General features: G+C 38.9%; 1 protein-coding gene across 2 annotated transcripts in view; it reads right to left on the reverse strand.

Moving 5' to 3' along the window:
• Positions 1-646: 646 nt before the first annotated feature.
• Positions 647-20,545, reverse strand: part of LOC127453484 (B-cell receptor CD22-like) — a 59,498-nt gene continuing 39,599 nt past the window's right edge. Inside the window, exons 6-7 of one of the 2 annotated variants that reach the window (XM_051719884.1) lie at positions 10,089-10,247; positions 647-2,645 (exon numbers count right to left, since the gene is read on the reverse strand). In XM_051719884.1, coding sequence (XP_051575844.1) covers positions 10,160-10,247 — 88 coding nt within the window. In that variant the 3' untranslated portion in view covers positions 647-2,645; positions 10,089-10,159. The remainder of the gene's footprint in view (positions 2,646-10,088; positions 10,248-20,545) is intronic. The other variant, XM_051719881.1, reaches the window with a different exon arrangement.

The following is a 20,545-nucleotide window of genomic DNA, read 5'->3' on the forward strand; positions in this document are numbered from 1 at the left end:
TTTAAAGGAGACGCTGAGGCCAAAACCAAGTGTTTCAGTCAGAGGGCCAGAGACAGAGTGGAAAATGATCATAGTATTACTAAACTATGACAGTTTTTGTGCAAAAAACTTTACTGACATTATCAGTGGACCTCAGGGAAGATAATACAATTATAAAAAATAAAAAAAAATAGCATTTCATAGCCCTTTTTAAGGATCTTTAAGATTTATTCTCATACCACCCAGAGCACAATCAATCCCTTTAATGTGACACCTGATGTTCAGATCTATTTGAACACAGAGCTTATCTCAGCATCCCCCATTTCAATACAACAGACATCTGTCAATGTCTTAGAGTGAGTTCCATTAAGACAGTCTTCAATCATTATTGCAGTGACAGGCCATCTAAGGAGTCAGATTAGCACTGTGTGCAGGCATCATTTATTTGAAGTGTCTTTGGGTAAGCCTCCCATCTGCTGACCTGAGGGAATGGTTTGTTCAATGTTCCCTCAACGTTAGGAGGGCTCACCGCTCATCCGATCGAGGCAAGAGTTGCATTGTAAGTGTAACTGGGATGTGTGATGACTGATTAGTCACCCCCTAATGTATTCACTCAAAAAGCTTTCACCAATACTTTTCATGAGCGCAAACGTTTAATTGAGCAATTAATTTCGCAATAAGCACTGCAACATGAACCATAATAATACAAAAATTCCCTGTAGGACAGTTGCACCTTCATATCAATCACTACAGAACTAAACACTTACATTTTAAATGTTTGAATGCTTTTCATTAAAATGCCATGTGACTAAATTACATCAAAATATACACACACAAAAATGCTGATTGGGCTGATTAATGTTGATGGCACCACAAGAACTTGCACAGTTTCAAGCCTTTCACTACCATCTGTGAGCTGTTACGTAAAAGACAGAAAACATCTAAAATATAAGCCCATTTCATGCTTTTAAGAGCCCTACAAAGAACAGACAGTTTTTACTATAAAATAAAAATATATTTGCAATTTCTATGTTGCTTGCAAAAAAAATGATTTAATCAAAAAACAGTTATCAATGAGGAAAGATGCTTTTAGTCATACCATGACCCCTTGAGCGAATTAAACAAAAAATTAGTTTGTGCACCTTTAAATTTATGGAATGCATTTTTTAGCTCTCAGTCAACTCTTTGATAACTGGTGATGGGAGTTTTTTTTTTTTTTGCCGCAGCTGGCGGGGTGAGATGACTGACATCAACAGATCTGAGTCATTTCACTAGAGAGCAGAGCTCCATCCTTTATCAGCTCAGCTGTTACCGCACAACCTCTAAAGTAAAGTGCTCTGGGGCAATCAGATCAGTTCCTTTCTGTAAGTGTGCGCATATGTGTGTGTGTGTGTGTGTGTGTGTGTGTATTCATGAAGGGGGCAAAGTGTTGAAATGCAATAGAGGCCTCCCATACCCTTAATGATTCCAACCTACATCTGCTTCTAATTCGCAGCCAGACCCGGCACAGGCAAAGAAACACCCCTTTAGTTCTTTTGTGTGTATGTGTTTAGTATGCAGATTAGCTCTTAAACTGGGAGGTAATGAGATCTGCAGTGAGTCATGCAGAGGAAATTTTTCATTAATTTATAACAGAATATTTGCTTTGCGACTATATCAAAGGCACCATTTCTGCAAATAATTGCATGGTGGTATGCCAGACAATTAGTAAACACACACAGTCAGCTCCATACTTGCATCTGTTATTCTTTTGTAGACTGTCTAGGATACAGTCAAAGACTGTCAATTTTAAAGTCCTGCATTTTTTTTCTTTCTATTTAAATCTGGCAGCCCCTGAAATTATTGTGATTTTTGCATTGTGAAATTATTTCTAAAACAATCCTTAATTCTTATTAGTTCAGTGCTGAAATTTCACTCTCACTACTGTAATACAGTAATGAAAATCATCCGGTCTGCACACAAGTACAACAAACACATTAAATCATATAGGCCAATTCTGTATGTTTTTTGGCATTTCAGTAGGCTGAGAAATGGGGTAGAGAAATATGCAAGAAATGTGCTTAATTATCCTGACAATAATGTCACAATGCAAAACATTTCATGAACAGTTCATGTTTTTTGGGGTAAAACATGACCCGACTTGAACGTTTTTTATGAGATTCATCCAACATTTATTTGTCCTAGATCACATTTCTAAAGCTTTATGGGTGCAAATTGAGTAAATATAAGGGTCTTTAACCATTTTACACAAAAACCTTATAAAACAGAGGGAAGCAGTTAGACACGTTTACTACAGACAGAAGATCAGAGCTCAATGAGTCTCTGTTTGATTATAGTGAGTGCTGGTGATGCAACTCAAACTCTGTGGAACACTGCAGCAAACACGAACAAGATGAAAGGGAAAAAGAACACGGCACGGTAGAAGCCGGAAGCAGAGGCACACTTTCATTCTATTCATAAGCTTTTATCTCTTGCTTTATTCCAGTGGTGTAGATCAGAGCAAACCTTGACTCATCGAGAATGAGTGAGATACAAGATCAATCGCAGGCCCTGTTCTTCCTCTTGTGTCTCAACTCAAAGCACATGCTCAGATTAACGGAGATCCATCTTGTGCTCTGCAGAAATGAAGATTTACAACTCCACATGACATCCAGTAATCCAAGGCACTAAAAACACAATCAAAACAGCATTAACCTAAGGAGTTTTTAGGTTATCTTTCAAGAGATGGAAAAATATAGAGTAGACAGCAAGTAAAAATGCTGCTGTCATTTTCTTTCATAGTTCTTTAACCCAAAAGTTGGCACTGTGGCAAACTCCACAAGTTTTTAAACTTCATCTACTGGATAGCACTGAAAACAGTTTCTGAAATCAGCGAGGGAGTAAGAGATCGTTCAGACTGAACTTGTTCTGGCATTAAAAAATGCTAGATACAGTGCAATGAAAAGAACAGAACACAGGGGTCTTGGTCTTGAAAAGGCATCTAAAAAAAACATGTATTACCTGCAAGAAACGCTGAAACAAACAAGACGAAAAAGTTAGGCGTGGTGCAACGGTCAAAGACGTTCGTCTAGGGCAGGGGTACTCAATAGGCGGACTCCGGTCCGAATCCGGACCAAAAGGCAGTTCAGTCCGGACCGAGATCTAAATCTTTGTGCTAGTTATCTGACACCTGGCTAAGTGATTGTGTAAGCATACGTGTATATGTGCGTGGAGAGGGAACAAAGCGTGTCCAGCGCTACATATGCTTATTCCCACGCTGAACACGCTTTATTCCCACTCCGCGTGCATTGCCTCTCTCCCCGCTATAGAGGTGCCGCATAAAGCCTGATTTACTGTACGTAGTTGCAGGCACGGTTATTTTAGGCACATGCAGGCACATCTTTCGCTTAAACACACTGCAGAAAACAAAAATGAAGCAAAGTGAAACTATCTTCATCTGTCTGATGTGTGATTCAGACTGTTCAGCTAAGTCAGGTACCGAGATAAAGACAGTTTCAGGTTGGATATTCAACGGATACTCATGCTGTCAAACCCCAACAGTTTTCAGACTAGTTAAGCCACAGACTCCAAATAAGTGTTATGATGTTGGAAAAATTGCACACAACATTGCACAGGTCTTATTTTCACGATTCGGACATTAATTCGCTTTCCAAAGCTAATAAACGTGAAAATATGAGCAGCATTCAGTATTCCTAGTTTAATTAGTTAGGGAGCCTAAACAAGGTACAAACTCTTTTACATTCGAATATCAATAGCTCCTTGGTCATGTGACTTACTGACCTCAAACAAGGGTCAGAATGTTCACTGTCCACACTTCTATATTGCACACCCTTTAGTTAGTCCATTTTCATCTCACACGATTTACCTGAATTTTTTTAAATTTAGAATTTCAATAGCTCCTTGGTCATGTGACCTACTGACCTTAAATAAGGGTCAGAATGTCCACTGTCTTTGGACCACTTCCAGGTTCTTTATCAGAGGCACACATGGAGCAGTTGTTGGCTTTGTTGAACTCTGAAAACAATGGCATGACCTGAACATATGGTTGTCCCACAACACTACAGAAAAATAAATAATGGTAACACTAAAGGGTGTGATTGGGGGGCCTGGGTAGCTCAGTGAGTAAAGACACTGACTACCACCCCTAGAGTCACGAGTTCGAATCCAGGGTGTGCTGAATGACTCCAGCCAGGACTCCTAAAGCAACCAAATTGGCCCGGTTGCTAGGGAGGGTAGAGTCACATGGGGTAACCTCCCCGTGGTTGCTATAATGTGGTTCTCGCTCTCGGTGGGGCGTGTGGTGAGTTGTGCGTGGATGCCGCGGAGAATAGCGTGAAGCCTCCACACACGCTATGTCTCTGTGGTAACGTGCTCAACAAACCACGTGATAAGATGCATGGATTGATGGTCTCAGACACGAAGGCAACTGAGATTCGTCCTCTGCCACCCGGATTGAGGCGAGTCACTACGCCACCACAAGGACTTAGAGCGCATTGGGAATTGGGCATTCCAAATATGTTTAAAATAAATAAATAAACATTAAAGGGTGTGCAGTATAGAAGGGTAGTCAGTGAACATTCTGACCCTTGTTTGAGGGTTGCAGGTCACATGACCAAGGAGCTATTGAAATTAGGATGATACAAATTCATATAAAATCATGTGAGATTAAAATGGAAAAACTAAAGGTTGTGCAATATAGAAGGGTACTCAGTGAACATTCTGACCCTTGTTTGAGGTCAGTAGGTCACATGACCAAGGAGCTATTGAAATTCTAAAGTTAAAAAAAAAATCATATCAAATCATATGAGATGAAAATGGAAAAATTAAAGGGTGTGCAATATAGAAGGGTAGTTATTGGACATTCTGACCCTTGTTTGATGTCAGTAGGTCACATGACCAAGAAGCTATGGAAATTCTAAATTTCAAAATATTAATGTAAAATCTTGTGAGATGAAAATGGACAAAATAAAGGGTGTGCAATGTAGAAGGGTAGTCAGTGGACATTTTTAACCTTGGTTGATGTCAGTAGGTCACATGAACAAGGAGCTATTGAAATTAGAATGTTAAAAATATTCATATAAAACCATGTGAGATGAAAATGGACAAACTAAAGGGTGTGCAATATAGAAGGGTTGTCAGTGGACATTTTGAACCTTGGTTGATGTCAGTAGGTCACATGATCAAGGAGCTATTGAAATTCAAAATGTAAAAAAATTCTATTAAAATCATGTGAGATGAAAATTGCCAAACCAAAGGGTGTGCAATGTAGCGAAATTATATCAAATAACTAATTTAGACCTTTGCACGCATACTCCCACCATTATATGTAGTGAATTTGTATGTAAATAATTAATTTTTTTACGAATCTTGGCCGCATTCGACCACCAACATACTGTATGTTGGAAATTTGGTAGGTTAAATGTACACAGGATGGGTTAAAGTGCATGCGTACCCCCACCATTATATGAAGGGAAACAGTATGTGTGAGCTAGGAATTCAATTAAACTGTCCCTACTCTACATTATTATGTAAGGAAATTTATAATGGAATTAGTCGCGTTCGACAACCATTATAAATTAAATAAATGACAAATAACTAGATTATTTGTCTTTATAAAATTCTCTAACATTAAAATCGTAATACAACGTCTCGTTGTATCCACTCACAATTTTGATTGTAAGGAATTAGCTTTAATAAGGGAATTATGATTAATTCACTTATTGGAGTAATATTTTTCTCATGGCTTATTGAAAATAATATTACACATATTTAGGTACAGCTTTGAAGCGAAATCTTTAAAAACAGGATGAGATTATTTATCAAAATATACCACAGTCAAATTATCTTTGAATACAGACACACTTTATTGCTATTCTAAACATAAAACTAATCTAACACATACAACATGAAAAAGGTTGGTGAGTAGTGACAGAATGTAAAATAAATGATCAATACAGAGAAAATGAACTTTATGGAGTCTGTTGACAATGCCTTAAGAATCATTTATCCTTCTTTGAGTCTACATCGATTTGCAATCGGATTACCCAAAGTATTTAACTAATACACCAGCACTTTGAGCAAAAGTCTGGAGATGTACTTGCGTGTCGTTGCGTTTCCTTACATTGCGTTTCCTCGTGTTGCTTGGTTCTTTGGCGTTTGAAGAAATTTCGTTCCATCGATATTTTGGACTCTGTAATGATCATTGATAGTTGTTGTCTCGATGGATGATGAAGTGGGCTTTGAAGTGAGGCCTTCGACAAGGAGGACCAGAGCGTGTGTGGAGCAGAGAGTGTGTGGAGCAGAGAGTGAGAGGCTTCCTCGGGACTTTTGTGTCCTGAGTTTTCCTTGGACTCTACATGGCACGGAGGATCTGGAAGAAGCACGAGACAGGACCAAGAGAGGATTCCAAGAGAGCGTTGAGAGCAGAAGAAGTGGAGACCACGAGGGAGTTCAAGAGAGCATTGCAAGAGAGAAAAAGAGTGGAGAAGAGCAGTTTTTCCTTGGTAGGAAAGTTTTGAACTGACATTGGCTGCACCCCCAAAGGTGTCCTGAGCCAATCAGAAGTGACTTTTCAGAGTCACATGTTGCCATTAGACTATAAATCTTTTTAAATTTAGCTTCATTAATCAGCATGTTAGAAGCCTTTCATAATAAACTAACAGGTTTTTGTTCTAAATTAAATTAATCAGAGATGTCATCATGCCATGGGTGTCAAGGAAAGCCTATTTATACTTAAATTAAGAAAACAGTATTTTAATGCTTCACTGTTATGTAAATTGTTTGTTTCTTTGTTTGTTAGTAGATTCTCACTTTAAGGAAAATATAAAAATGGTCCATCAAGACTACATTTGTAGAATTTTTTTCTCAGGTGACACCCCTGAACCCCCATACAGTATTTTATCCGTCAAAAGGCCTCCTATGTCCCATACATAAACATTATGAATGTAAAAATATTTAAACACAAAAACTGGACTGCTGTCATTTAGCTTCAAAACAAACTGTTGATCTTACCTTTTAATATTCATATCCAAGTGCCCTCAGCTGATAAAGTCTTGATGAAATATATGAATCTTTTGGTAGAAGATCCCTCAGACCCCACTACTTTGGCTGTCTTTGGGCCCCCAATGTCCTCATCCCTGCCCAGTTTTGAAGAGACTATTTTGACTGTTTAGAATTTATTTTTAATTTTTTAACAAAGTACTATTGCTGCCAACTTGTTAAGTTATAAAACTATTCAAAAATATATATTATATAATTTCATAGCCATATGACACCATGTAAGCTACATACTATTATCCGGACATTTGCTGGGAAGGAAATGTAGAGACCGGACCTCTTGGAATTTAATTGAGTACCCCTGGTCTAGAGCATGTTTACATCACAAATTTTTTTTAAAAAACAGCATAGCCAAACACAAAAACGTGTCTGGTGTGAACGCCCCCTAAATTTGTAAGGGATTTACAGTCATCTGGTCATTATCGCAAAATAAATCCTGACACGGTGAAAAGGTTTATTTTGCAATAACGATCAGCTGACTGTACATTATTTCACTTAATACAAGGCTTCTTGCCAAATAAATAAATAAATGAAATATTTATTTGAGTTTATTTTATTATATGAGAGGAAAGAAAGTGCACAGTGAAAAAAGCACTGCTAATAAGGGAAAAAGTTACATGGGACAATGGTCTATTATGCAGTTTCGTATGTCATTATAAAATATATGTATATGACCAGTGAATGCCTCAATTGACCAATCAGAATAAAATATTTCAGAGAGCTTTGTAATAATCTTATATAAAAATATACATATATATACTTGATACAGTGAGTGCAGTTTCACAGAAATGATCTGACATTTGGTTCAGGTTAATACAAAGTTCAAACAATTTGAATGGTCAATTAATAGTTTCATACATGGTCAGATACATCAATTAAGTATCTCAGTTTAAACAAGAAAAAAAGAACAATATAATGATCTAAAATAAACCATCTCTATCACAATCCAAAGATATGCAACAAAAATCCAAGGTTACCTCACAGTTGCTAAAGCAACCTTAATCGAAAACCTTTGACTTTTGACACAAGATAGAAAGGAGACAGAGCCAGAGAAAAAAATATTGCCAAGAAGTAACTCTTTCATAGCTCAGGATATTTTACTTGTCAAGCAAAATGGTGTAAGATATTAAGTCTTGTTTTAAGAGAAATCTGACAAAATTTAGATTTAAAACAAGAAAAGAATCTGCCAATGGGGTAAGAAAAATAAACTTGTTTTTGCTTTGAATCAAGTTTATATTTCTTACCCCATTGGCAAACAGTTTTTTCTTGTTTTAAGCATATATCTCTCTAAATTCAGTTAGATTTCTCTAAAAAAATTATGCCAGTTTGCTTGTCAAGTAAATAAATAATGTTTTAAGAATGTTTAGATATTTTTACTGGAAATAAGACAAAAATACTTGTCTTGAAAATATTTTTTTGCAGTGCAGAATTTTCATTGCAGACATTGGGCAAATATGAGCAGTTTGTGACATTTTTGAGATTTCTTCTGAAACTCTAGAGGAGATACATGTGAGATTAGTGATTTTTTTTTTTTTTTTTTTTTTTTTCAGGAGTAGCATTTGAGAGATAGGAGACATTAGCAAAAGTCTTAATTTGCTCTCCCTTTACTCTCAGTGCTGTCTAGGAGAAACAATTAAGTTATTAAAGTGATTTTCTTTCCTATGAGGAACGTCCATCAAATGCACTGAGAGTATAACTGGGGAACAGAACAGCATTGGGCAACAGCCTGTGTACTGCAGAAAAAGAGATAAGAGACGTGTAAAATTTAATAATCACTGACTGCACTTTCAAAAGCATTGGGCAGAAATGACACAAGCCCAGACTGACCTGAAGATATGTCTTAATAAGAAAGGAAAAGATGAGAGGATCAGATGATGAGATTGACACTGAAGCTGCAGAGGAGATGAGCGTGACCTTTGCTCTCAGCATCTCTGATCTGTCCATGACAACAAAAAAGGCAATGCAGGGATGAAGAAATAGCTGGAAAGCTGGCTGGAGTTGGGGTTGGGAGCAACTAGAATTACAGTTAGAAATTCTAATACAGTGGATTCCATTTGAAAGAGGGCATCATTAGTACCTACTCACTCACAGGGAATTACTGTTTCTTAAGTGCACGTTTGGTACACCCAATTCAAAGACTTACGTCACTGTCACTTTATTTTTTATTGAAATGTTTCCTTAAAAACATACAAGCAAAATTAATCTAAGATTTTTGTGGCTAATAAAGCTTTAGCACCAAATATTGCATCCTTATGTCTAGTTTTATTCAAATTCAGTTCTGTCTTTCCATGTGGTGTTTAAATTGCTAAAAATCACTACCCAGCATCAAGTGATCATAAGTAGCAAAATTGCATAGTTAAAGCAACTATCGTCTTAGCACTTTCTTTAAAAAAAAATTGTATCCCCTTTTTCTCCCAATTTGGAATGCCCAATTCCCACTACTTAGTAGGTCCTCGTGGTGGTGCGGTTTCTCACCTCAATCCGGGAGGCGGAGGACAAGTCTCAGTTGCTTCCGCTTCTGAGACAGTCAGTCCGTGTATTTTATCACGTGGCTCACTGTGCGTGACACCGCGGAGACTCACAGCACGGGAGGCTCACGCTACTCTCCGCGATCCACGCACAACTTACCAAGCGCCCCATTGAGAGCGAGAACCACTAATCGCGACCACGAGGAGGTTACCCCATGTGACTCTACCATCCCTAACAACCGGGCCAATTTGGTTGCTTAGGAGACCTGGCTGGAGTCATTCAGCTCACCCTGGATTCGAACTTGTGACTCCAGGGGTGGTCGTCAGCATCGATACTTGCTGAGCTACCTAGGCCCCCACATCAGTGCACTTTCTTAACGATCCTACAAATTTCCTTTCCCACGGTATTCTTTGAGAAATTAAAAATGACTTTTGGAATTTATTCATAATGTGATCAAAAAGGCTTAACATAAGGTAAGACCAGACTATTTCAGTTTTGCATGGGCTTTACTTGCCTCAGACTAATTATGATATGAACAGAAAACAACAGACCAGCCTAGGTGTCTAGAAGAAAGATTACAGTACCTCACAAAACTCTGTGATGAAGGCGTCTCTCTACAGGAAGCTGCTGTAGAACTCGGGAATGGCAGGATGGTTCAGCTGAGAGAAAACTGAGCTTCTTGAGTAGCCTGAACCATCTCATTGGGTTTCAAACCTCCAACAGGAATCTCCTTCAGCACTTTTCTGCACAATAAACCACAGCAACGAGAGAAGAGTCAAATCAAGGAAATATATTGACTTCAATTGTTATGCCTTGGTCTCCCTAAAAGGTCAAATTTCTGCACCACCTGCATCAAATGGAAATGCAAAATGAATGTTTTCAAACAGGTTTCCCAAGCAATCCCTCCCATCTGCCACTAGGCAGATAGACAGATAGTCCCGCACAAATTATGCTCAATCAAACAACATGTTTTTAAGTGCCACAGAGTCAGAATGTTTATACTTTTTGGGAGAATCAACCTGTGAATGGATTACTTATAGCAATATTAGATACCAAGCTAGGATAGGAGAAAGCATTTTAACATACAGTAGAAAAAACATCACACACTTCACCTTTAAGAGAAGCTTTGATCTTTCAATTGAAACAAAATCAAATTAAATATTACATACATCATATGACAAACATTATTAAAAAAATCTTGAGACCATTTGAGCAGTGATTATAAGACCATTTGATAATGATTTTAAAGAGTCTGCCAATTTTCTTCATATTTTAATCTGCTTAATTTATATCAAAGCCACTGAGCAGTCAAACATCACAAGCAAGTGGCTGTAATATGCTTTGCTATAAAGTTTACCATATGGAAATGATTCACTGAAATATGAAACATTGTAAAAACATGATCAGTGTGTTTGGCTTTACATTAAAGGTCTCTGTGATGAGGAGGAGGGCGGGGCCGGGCCGGGCCGTGAGTCCGCCATCCTCCTCGTCACAGTCTCATATTGTGTTAATGTAATCTTTGATCCATCAGTCTCTCTTTCTCATGTATAATAGAACAGCTGTGGCCTCATGTCAACATTGACTGATGGCATTTGAAATCTTGCAACCTCTGTTTGGTAAGCAAATGAATAACAACTTGTTCAGGCAAAAGAGGGGGTGGCAAAAAAAAAAACAAAAAAACATTTCATCAGGGCTTGAATTAAGCTGATTTTAAATGAAACATTACCAAAGTTCGTGGTTAAATATTTAAATGTTTCATTTGTGTCTGTAGCATGAATGGTGCAGGATTAGACATATTATGTGACACACCAAAGTCTAATATTTTGGGGTTACAGGTCTAGTCCTTAACCCCAAGTATGAGCAATAGTAATTGTAAAAAAACAAGGGAAATGACTTATAAATAGAAAACCAATATGAATGTCCATTACAGCATTTGCAGTTCATCATCTATTGTTGACTTTGAGTGTGTGTTCTGTTCAAGCATCCTAATTTCACAGAGGGTACTAGATCGATAGCTTAAAAATATATGAAGAAGTTGTTGTCAGCCCAAAGCTAGCCCCATATTTTTATCTTCTTTCTATGGGTTTTTCTCTCAAGAGCCCCACAATCAACCTGCTAATCTCATTGCCTGTTCAGCCCTTCATTTTTCAGATTATCTCTTAATTTTCCTGTTGCCCGAGCTCTGCCACCTCTGTCAGATACACTGTTTATACAAGTGTCATGTCTCTCAATTAACAGCTGTAGTATGGCTCTAAAAATGTCATTTAGAGGAGGACAGATTATTTTCTCTGACCTTTTCAAGCTTAGAGAAGTGATGGTGAAGACAGGGCAACACTGTACATTCAGTTTGTCATTAGCTTACAAACAGAGCGCAACGGTGACCACCCACATTTTCAGTGGCCTTGCTTCAAGGTATTTTTCCCCACACCCATTCCCTCTATAGGGTTTTTTAGAAAATTCTTCAATAAAGAGTCCTAAGCCATGAACCAAATCAATCAACTCCTAGATGATTTACAACAATTTGATTTGAAGCAATAAAGTGTGAGAAAATCATATTAAAAAAAACTACAGTACCATATATAACTACTGACTATAGTAATTCATTAAAAGTACAAATGCATAGCATTTTTCATAAGTGTACAGTGAAAAAGGAGAAAAATCCACAGCACACCTGATAGATTGTCAGCAGGTGTGTGGGAAAACGCTGAAGTAAGTAATACCTGACCAAGGTCGCATGACCAAAACATATTACAAAACTGCATACTGTTAGCAGTCAACAGCACTGTGCAATATTTGTACTTGTATTATTTACATTTTATAAAAGTTTATTGCAAAATATTCAGATATGCAAATAAACAAGTAGTTTGAGAGTGTAGGGAGATTAACGGTTATGTCATTGCTACTACCAGAGACAGTTTAACAGAGACAGACCACTGGTATTAAAATTAATGGTAGAAACTTGAACGGTCGATGGCCAATGGATGTAGAAAAGAAAGTCCCGCCTTACAGGTAAAAGAGCCAATTACTTTTAAAATACAGACATCGCCTGAACCAGCCTGAAAAAATAGCATTTTTAGCATGATCTGAGGTAAACAAGCACAATTTATGATTCCATTGTTGTCAGATTCTAATGCCGATTTAAAATATGTTCTTTGATCGTAATATCTGATCATAAAACTGTTTTGGAGATTTTAGTCTTCCCCCAATTAATTAGATAAGAACTGTACTTTTACAACGCTTGTTTACATTGAAAATAGCTGGGAATTTGGTACTACTCTTATAATGCAGTTCTGTTTGCATTGTAACAGCAGCTTCTCAGATTAGTGGGTTATCTAGCTTTTCACTGGGAAACTGGCTATTGAACATTATTTTTTTTTAAATCAAGCTTGTGGGTTCAACGGAAACATACCAGTACAATCACTTAATAATCTCGGAGCTCATAGGTCTGTGTTGAAATGTTTAAGCATTATTGTTAAAAATCAATTTTCTCTATGGAGAAAATTAAACAACCTGGTTACTTGCGTAACCTCCGTTCCCTGATGGAGGGAATGAGATGTTGTGTCGATGTAGTGACACTAGGGGTCACTCTTGGGAGCCTGAGACACCTCTGGTCTTTGATAAAAGGCCAATGAAAATTGGCGAGTGGTATTTGTATGCCACTGCCCCGGACATACAGGTATAAAAGGAGCTGGTATGCAACCACTCATTCAGGTTTTATGCTGAGGAGCCGAGACAAGGTCTGGCCATTTCAGCGGGTAGTTCAGCGTTGTGGCAGGAGGGACACAACGTCTCGTTCCCTCCATCAGGGAACGGAGGTTACGCAAGTAACCAGGACGTTCCCTATCTGTCACTCACTCAACGTTGTGTCGATGTAGTGACACTAGGGGTCCCTATACAAAACGGCGCAACAGGTTGAACTGTGTTACGTGAACTGGCGGTGTGTGACGGGCAGACAACTGTGTGCCTCATAGCCAGCGCACCAGGCCGACACGTAACCTCCCCCAACATAGTTATGAGTGTCGAACGGCCCTTTGGGGACAAGTCGACTACCTAAAATATAGAGAGAGCTAACCCAGTCGTGGCCTCTTTTCCCCTTCTTTTTTCCACTCCCTAAAAAAACAAGGGGGATTATCCGACTGGGCCGCCAGGTCTAGTCAGGGGTGTCCCTCCCAAGGGAAGGACACCGCGGAGACCACACCTTGCCCAAAGAGAGGGGGGGATATTTAAGTGGAAAATACGTCACATGGTCTTGCCGACCATGTGGAGAAGTCTCATGGTAGATCCTACCCAACGGGGGAGGAGTTACTACAAACATGGCTGAGGGGGCTCTGCCCAAGGAAGATGCAGTTTGCCAACAGGGAAACGAGTTAGCGGAAGATATACATCGCATGGGGTTACCTTACAGGGAACCGCCACATGCGGAGCACCTACCCCAGAACAGGGCTCTTAGTTAGCACCTGTACTGGGCCGGCAGCAAATCTCTCTGAAAACTCGACTGCCACAGGGCTCGGAGGAAGTCAACCAGGGAACATAGTTTGTGAACACTACTGGGAATTAATGGCACACGTCTTCAGCTCAGAGATGGTGAAAGGCACTATGTGCAAGCAATACACCCGGCCGGCTATCCCGGGCTTATCCGCTTGTATTGCGTGCCACTACGAAACCGGTTCCACCCTGGGGTTGTAGAACCTTGCAAAGGTGTTGGGTGTTGCCCAGACCACTGCTCTGCAAATGTATGTTAGAGAGGCACCCCTGGCCAGGGCCCAGGAGGCCGCTACACCCTTGGTAGAATGGGCTCTTAGCCCTACCGGGGGCAGCACATCCTGGGCGTGATATGCCATAGCTATGGCATCAATGAGCCAGTGGGTGATCCTCTGCTTTGAGACAGCGCTTCCTTTCTGCTGTGCACCAAAGCAGACAAAGAGCTGCTTAGAGAAACTAAAGCTCTGCATGCGATCCAAATAGATGCGTAAACGTGCACCGGACACAGCAACGACAGGGATGGGTCTGCCTCCTCCTTAGGCAGCGCTCGCAGGTTCACCACCTGGTCCCTTAAATGGGTCGTGGAAGGGAAGAACACCACTTAGTGAACAGACGCCACTTAAAGGCATACGGGCGCCTCGTAGAGGGGGCCCTAGCCTGAGTGACCGCTTAGGTCTTCTGCATCCCGTCCAGGGGCCAGACATGGAGATTCCAGAGGTCTGGTCATGGGTGCCAGATGGTGCCCCGTCCCTGAGAAAGAAGGTCCTTCCTCAGGGGAATTCACCAGGGGGGGCTGTTGCGAGGAGCGTGAGGTCCGAGAACCACATCTGGGTGGACCAGTAGGGTGCTCAGTGAGCATGACCGTTCGGCTCGGAAGAGAAATCTGAATGAGTGGTTGCATACCAGCTCCTTTTATACCTGTATGTCCGGGGGAGTGGCATGCAAATACCACTCGCCAATTTTCATTGGCCTTTTATCAAAGACCAGAGGTGTCTCAGGCTCCCAAGAGTGACCCCTAGTGTCACTACATCGACACAATGTCGAGTGAGTGACAGATAGGGAACGGATATTTACTTACAGAACCTAACTGTTGTGTTTTATTGTGAAGGGTAACTGTAATTATTCTGCTTTCAGCTTTAAAATGAAGTGAGGAAGGAAAGAATGTTGCCTTGACCTATGCAATTTTCTGAAAAGAAAAAGAAGTAGAGATAAGCCATCTTCTGTTGCATTTCGATGAAAGATACCCACAACCAGTCTGATTTAAAATCAGAGCAAATCCATCTGAATAAAAACAATTAGCATAAATTATCATGCTATTATTAAATTCCACAAACTGATGGCTTTGAATAATGCAGCATTTGTGATCATTAGGCATTTTTAATAACAAAGAATGGTCCATATGATGATTAGAGAGAAACTCCAGGATCATTTTTTCTCCAGCCAGCAGTAAAATGCGATAGCCACGCCTGTTGATCAAACTTTATGCACTTCATAATTGAAGTTTAAGAGACAAATATGGAATGCTTAGAGTGAGTAATTTAATCCCTTCGGCTTTTAGCAGGAAGAAAATTGCAAATCAACATTTAACAGAAGGCAAGGATTTCAAACCATATTTTAGTGACCTTATTTCCAGACCTTAAGGGAATTAGTCAAATACCACCAACAGAGACAAACCTTGGCCTGGCCTGCTGATTTGGTTTTAAACTTGTCCTCAGGTCATTGTAGAGGGATGCTCATTTACCTTTCCTCTCTCTACCTCTCTGCTCATTTCTCTACCTCTCCATTTTGTTTCCTCTACTTGAAAATCATTACAGCAATGGGAACGAGGAAAGTGCACTTGAGGAGCTCAAAGCTGGCCTTGGATTGCTCTCATTTTTCATGTTTTCCTGGAAGCCGAGACATACATCTAATCGGTAATGTGTATTTTAAGTTGTAGAAGACAACCCCTAAGCTTTTATAAAACATGTGCAACAAAACATATTGTACACCTAATGCCTTCAAATGCCTCTTTTCCTCCAGGCAAATTAGTTTTCTTTGTCTTACTATGATATGTCTTATCACTCCACAGATAAGAACAACTAATGTCCAACACCAAGCTAAATATTCAGCCATTGTTGCTGGACATTTCCAGGTCTTCGATGTTGTGTGCTACTTATTTGGCCCCTTTCAAACAAAGAAAGAACTAAATTAGGATTTTGTGGGAGGTTGCACAGGCGTTGCTTTGCAGTTGCTAAGGTGTTCAGAGTGGCTGTAAGCTTGTTGCTATGCAGTGGCTAGGGTGTGCTGGCTGGTTACTTATTGGCCTAAGTTTACCCCAACAATTTTCAACCAACATGATTAACTTCAACTTCTATAACAGACTCTTTTTCAGGACAAATAACAAAATTTTTAAATTTAATATGACAAACACTATGCCATGCCATTTTGTAGTTCACAATACCAGGACTCACATCAATGGAGCTGTTTACACTTTGGACATTGTAGAATAGAGAACAATGAACCATCTAAAGCATGGCAGGCTGGCCTAATGCTTTCTAATTTCCAAAATCTAATTTCATCTTGGCCACTTCCTCTCTCTCTCGCATGTCTCATTAGAGCTAACATACTTTTATAATGCATTATGACAAGAGTAGACTAATGAACATTTCAGCTGATGTTGTGGAAAGCAATTGACTTTATGGCTTCACAGTAGAAGCTTCCACTTGAATAATGGTTTGAGGGATCAAAGCATGGTACATGCAGAGTTAATATTATCCTCCACCCAGGCGGTTTCACACCATGCAGTGCATAGTTTATGTGCTTGTATTTATCCATTTACAGCTGAAGTCAGAAGTTTACATACACTTAGGTTGAAGTCATTAAAACTCATTTTTTAACCACTCCACAGATTTAATATTAGCAAACTATAGTTTTGGCAAGTCGTTTAGGACATCTACTTTGTGCATGACAGGAGTATTTTTTCCAACAATTGTTTACAGACAAATTGTTTCACTTTCAATTGACTATATCAGTGGTTCTCAACCTTTTTGACTCCATTGCCCACCACTGTCCAAGACAATATTTGAAGGCCCCCCTTGGCGAAACTAGACGTGTCTGATTAAAACAATTAATCATGGATAATTTTTTATTCTAGAAGTTTCAGAAAGAGCCTGTTTATAATTTTTAGGCATACATCTTACAAGTATTTTTTAGCATTTTAATTAAGTTGAATTATATGAATTATTTTAATATTCCTTATTTTAAATACATTTTAACTTGAGGCCCCCTTGGAAGTGTGCTAAGGCCCCCTAGTAGGTCCTGGCCCCCTGGTTGAGAACCACTGGACTATATCACAATTCCAGTGGGTCAGAAGTTTATTTAACAGTGCCTTTAAGCAGCTTGGAAAATTCCAGAAAATGATGTCAAGCTTATAGGCAATTAGCCAGTTAGCTTCTGATAGGCTAATTGGCAAATTGGAGTCAATTGGAGGTGTACCTGTGGATGTATTTTTAGGCCTACCTTCAAACTCAGTGCCCCTTTGCTTGACATCATGGGAAAATCAAAAGAAATCAGCCAAGACCTCAGAAAAAAAATTCTGGTTCATCCTTGGGAGCAATTTCCAAATGCCTGAAGGTACCACATTCATCTGTACAAACAATAGTATGCAAGTATAAACACCATGGGACCACGCAGCCATCATACCGCTCAGGAAGAAGACACATTCTGTCTCCCAGAGATGAACATAGTTTGGTGCAAAAAGTGCAAATCAATCCCAGAACAACATCAAAGGACCTTGTGAAGATGCTGGGGGAAACAGGTAGACAAGAATCTATATCCACAGTAAAACGAGTCCTATATCGACATAACCTGAAAGGTTTCTCAGCAAGGAAGAAGCCACTGCACCAAAACCACCAATAAAAAGCCAGACTACAGTTTGCAAGTGCACATGGGGACTTACTTTTTGGAGAAATGTTCTCTGGTCTGGTGAAATAAAAATTTAACTGTTTGGCCATGATGACCATTATTATGTTTGGAGGAAAAAGGGTGAGGCTTGCAAGCTAAAGAACACCATCCCAACCGTGAAGCATGGGGGTGGCAGCATAATGTTGTGGGGGTGCTTTGCTGCAGGAAGGACTGGTGCACTTCGCAAAAAAGATGGCATAAGGACAACAAAGTCAAGGTATTGGAGTGGCCATCACAAAGCCCTGACCTCAATCTGATATAAAATTTGAGACAGAACTGAAAAAGCATGTGTGAGCAAGGAGGCCTACAAACCTGACTCAGTTACACAAGTTCTGTCTGGAGGAATGGCCAAAATTCCAGAAAGCCAAATGTCTGAGACCGAATGCATAATAATAAAACAAAATCTTGGTTAGGCCTAGCACACCTTTGTCAATCGGCCTATGAAATTTACAGAAATGTAAACTGGGACGTTTACCATTCCAAATGAAGACCTTTGCTATGCTGTCAAATTGCTTGAAATAAGAGAGGGGGTCATCTATAGGGAGAGACTGTAGCAGGTAGTTGAATTTTGGAATACAATTAATTTGAATAACATTAACCTTCCCAATCATAGATAAATGTAATGAAGCCCACCTGCCCACATCGCTCGAAAACCTTTTTTATTAAAGGGTCAAAATTAACAAAATCACACAATTTTGCTGGGAATAAAATACCCAAATACTTAATGCCCTGTTTGGGCCACTGGATGGTGCCCAGCTGAAAAGCCGTTACCGGGCAGTACGCTGTCATAGCCAAATCTTCGGATTTAGACCAGTTAACTCTGTATCCCGAGAACTTAGAAAAGAACTAATAATTCTGTGGAGGCAAGGCATAGGGTCAGAGATGAATAATAAAATATAATCTGCGTAAAGCAAAAGCTTATGCGCCACACCTCCAGCCATCACCCCTGGAAAATCATCCTCCTTTCTTGACATTTCACATTCTTAAAATAAAGTAGTGTTCCTAACTGACCTAAAACAGGGAATGTTTTCTATGATTAAATGTCAAGAATTGTGAAAAACTGAGTTTAAATGTATTTGGCTAAGGTGTATGTAAACTTCTGACTTCAACTGTATATCAAGTAAAGTATCCAGGAAATTATAGGATAGACTTAGCTCATAAATGAAAAGGTCTATTCACACTTGGAAATAAAGCATCATCTGATATGATATAGAGTATAAAAGAGATAATTTCATTATATCCTCTAGCAGAGTGATGGCACTAAATTAATTTGAAGTAACATGGTAACAGTAATTAAGTAACATTTTAATGAAGATTTGTGCCTTTAATATCTTTATTATGTAGTAATCATTTCATAAAAGCAGTAAGGCACTCAAGGCCCTGCAATATTGTGAATATAGTCATAGATGAAAGGATTCCAGGCATTCCACTGCACGTTGTGCCAAACAACACCCTTCAGCTGTGACTGTACTTAAGTATAATATATAGAATTTCATTGAACATACTAGTACTACTGTCAAAATTTCCCTTGCCCTGTTACTTTAAACTTCTACTAATCAATATTTGCTTGTCTGTTAGATTCCTATGAGATGAAGACAAATTGATGCCTATATGTCACAGTACTTATGTGAGCCAATGTTATTTTTCTTACTAAAACTGTAGTACAGTATTGAACCCCTTCCAAGGCCATTTATTAGAGTCTCTATTCTAAAAATAAAATAAAAAATATGTCAAGGATAGATATGAGTCATGTGGAATCCCCTGAGAAAAAATAAAAAAAATAAAAAAATTAAAATAAAAAATAAAACAATGCTACCCAACAATCTTGTTATTACCTCACTTTATAACACGAAGACTGAAAGCTGAGGTGGATTAAAATTCCACTAGAGTGTCTGTTCTACGTAATAACATAAATATGTAAAATGTGATTCAGAATACAGTGGGGTCCAAAAGTCTGAGACCGCTTGTGGGAATGCTCCTATTTTAAATATTTCTAGTTTTGTAATACTATGCGATTCTTGCTTCAACAGAATCAAGTTGGGTTATGCTACTACCAAATATAGGCTACTACTCTGCATTTATTAGTGTAATATGAATCATCTAATCATCTTATTAATCAAAAGTAAATAATTGTTTGATTTCATTTTTTAACAATCTTGCTTTACTGTTTTCTAAGCAATTGCACTTTTTAACCCTCCGTTACTGTTGGGGTCATTTTTGACTTTTACAATTAAAAAATGGTTTCCTTCATTGGAGCAGTAAAAGACTTGGTGACTTTTCCTCCACTTGCCATCTGAACACACACAAACTTGATTGGATGAGTCTAAGTGGTTGCAAAAAAAAAAAAAAAAGTGATACTCTTACTGTTTGGGCCCATAGGATATGAATGGGTGAAACTATAACAAAAAAATTTTGTTGTTGTAATTTATAAAATAAAATCAATCAACCAGCCACAATGTGGAACACACCCACACAGAAATGATGGTGTGGGACTTTAGCACATCCACAACGCAAAAACACATGCACGCATGCACACACACACACACATGTATGTTGGTACTCCTATCATTACAAGGACTCTCCATAGACATAATGATTTTATATTGTACAAACTATA

The sequence above is a fragment of the Myxocyprinus asiaticus genome, chromosome 15 (assembly GCF_019703515.2).
Source record: "Myxocyprinus asiaticus isolate MX2 ecotype Aquarium Trade chromosome 15, UBuf_Myxa_2, whole genome shotgun sequence".
Classification (NCBI taxonomy): Eukaryota; Metazoa; Chordata; class Actinopteri; order Cypriniformes; family Catostomidae; genus Myxocyprinus; species Myxocyprinus asiaticus.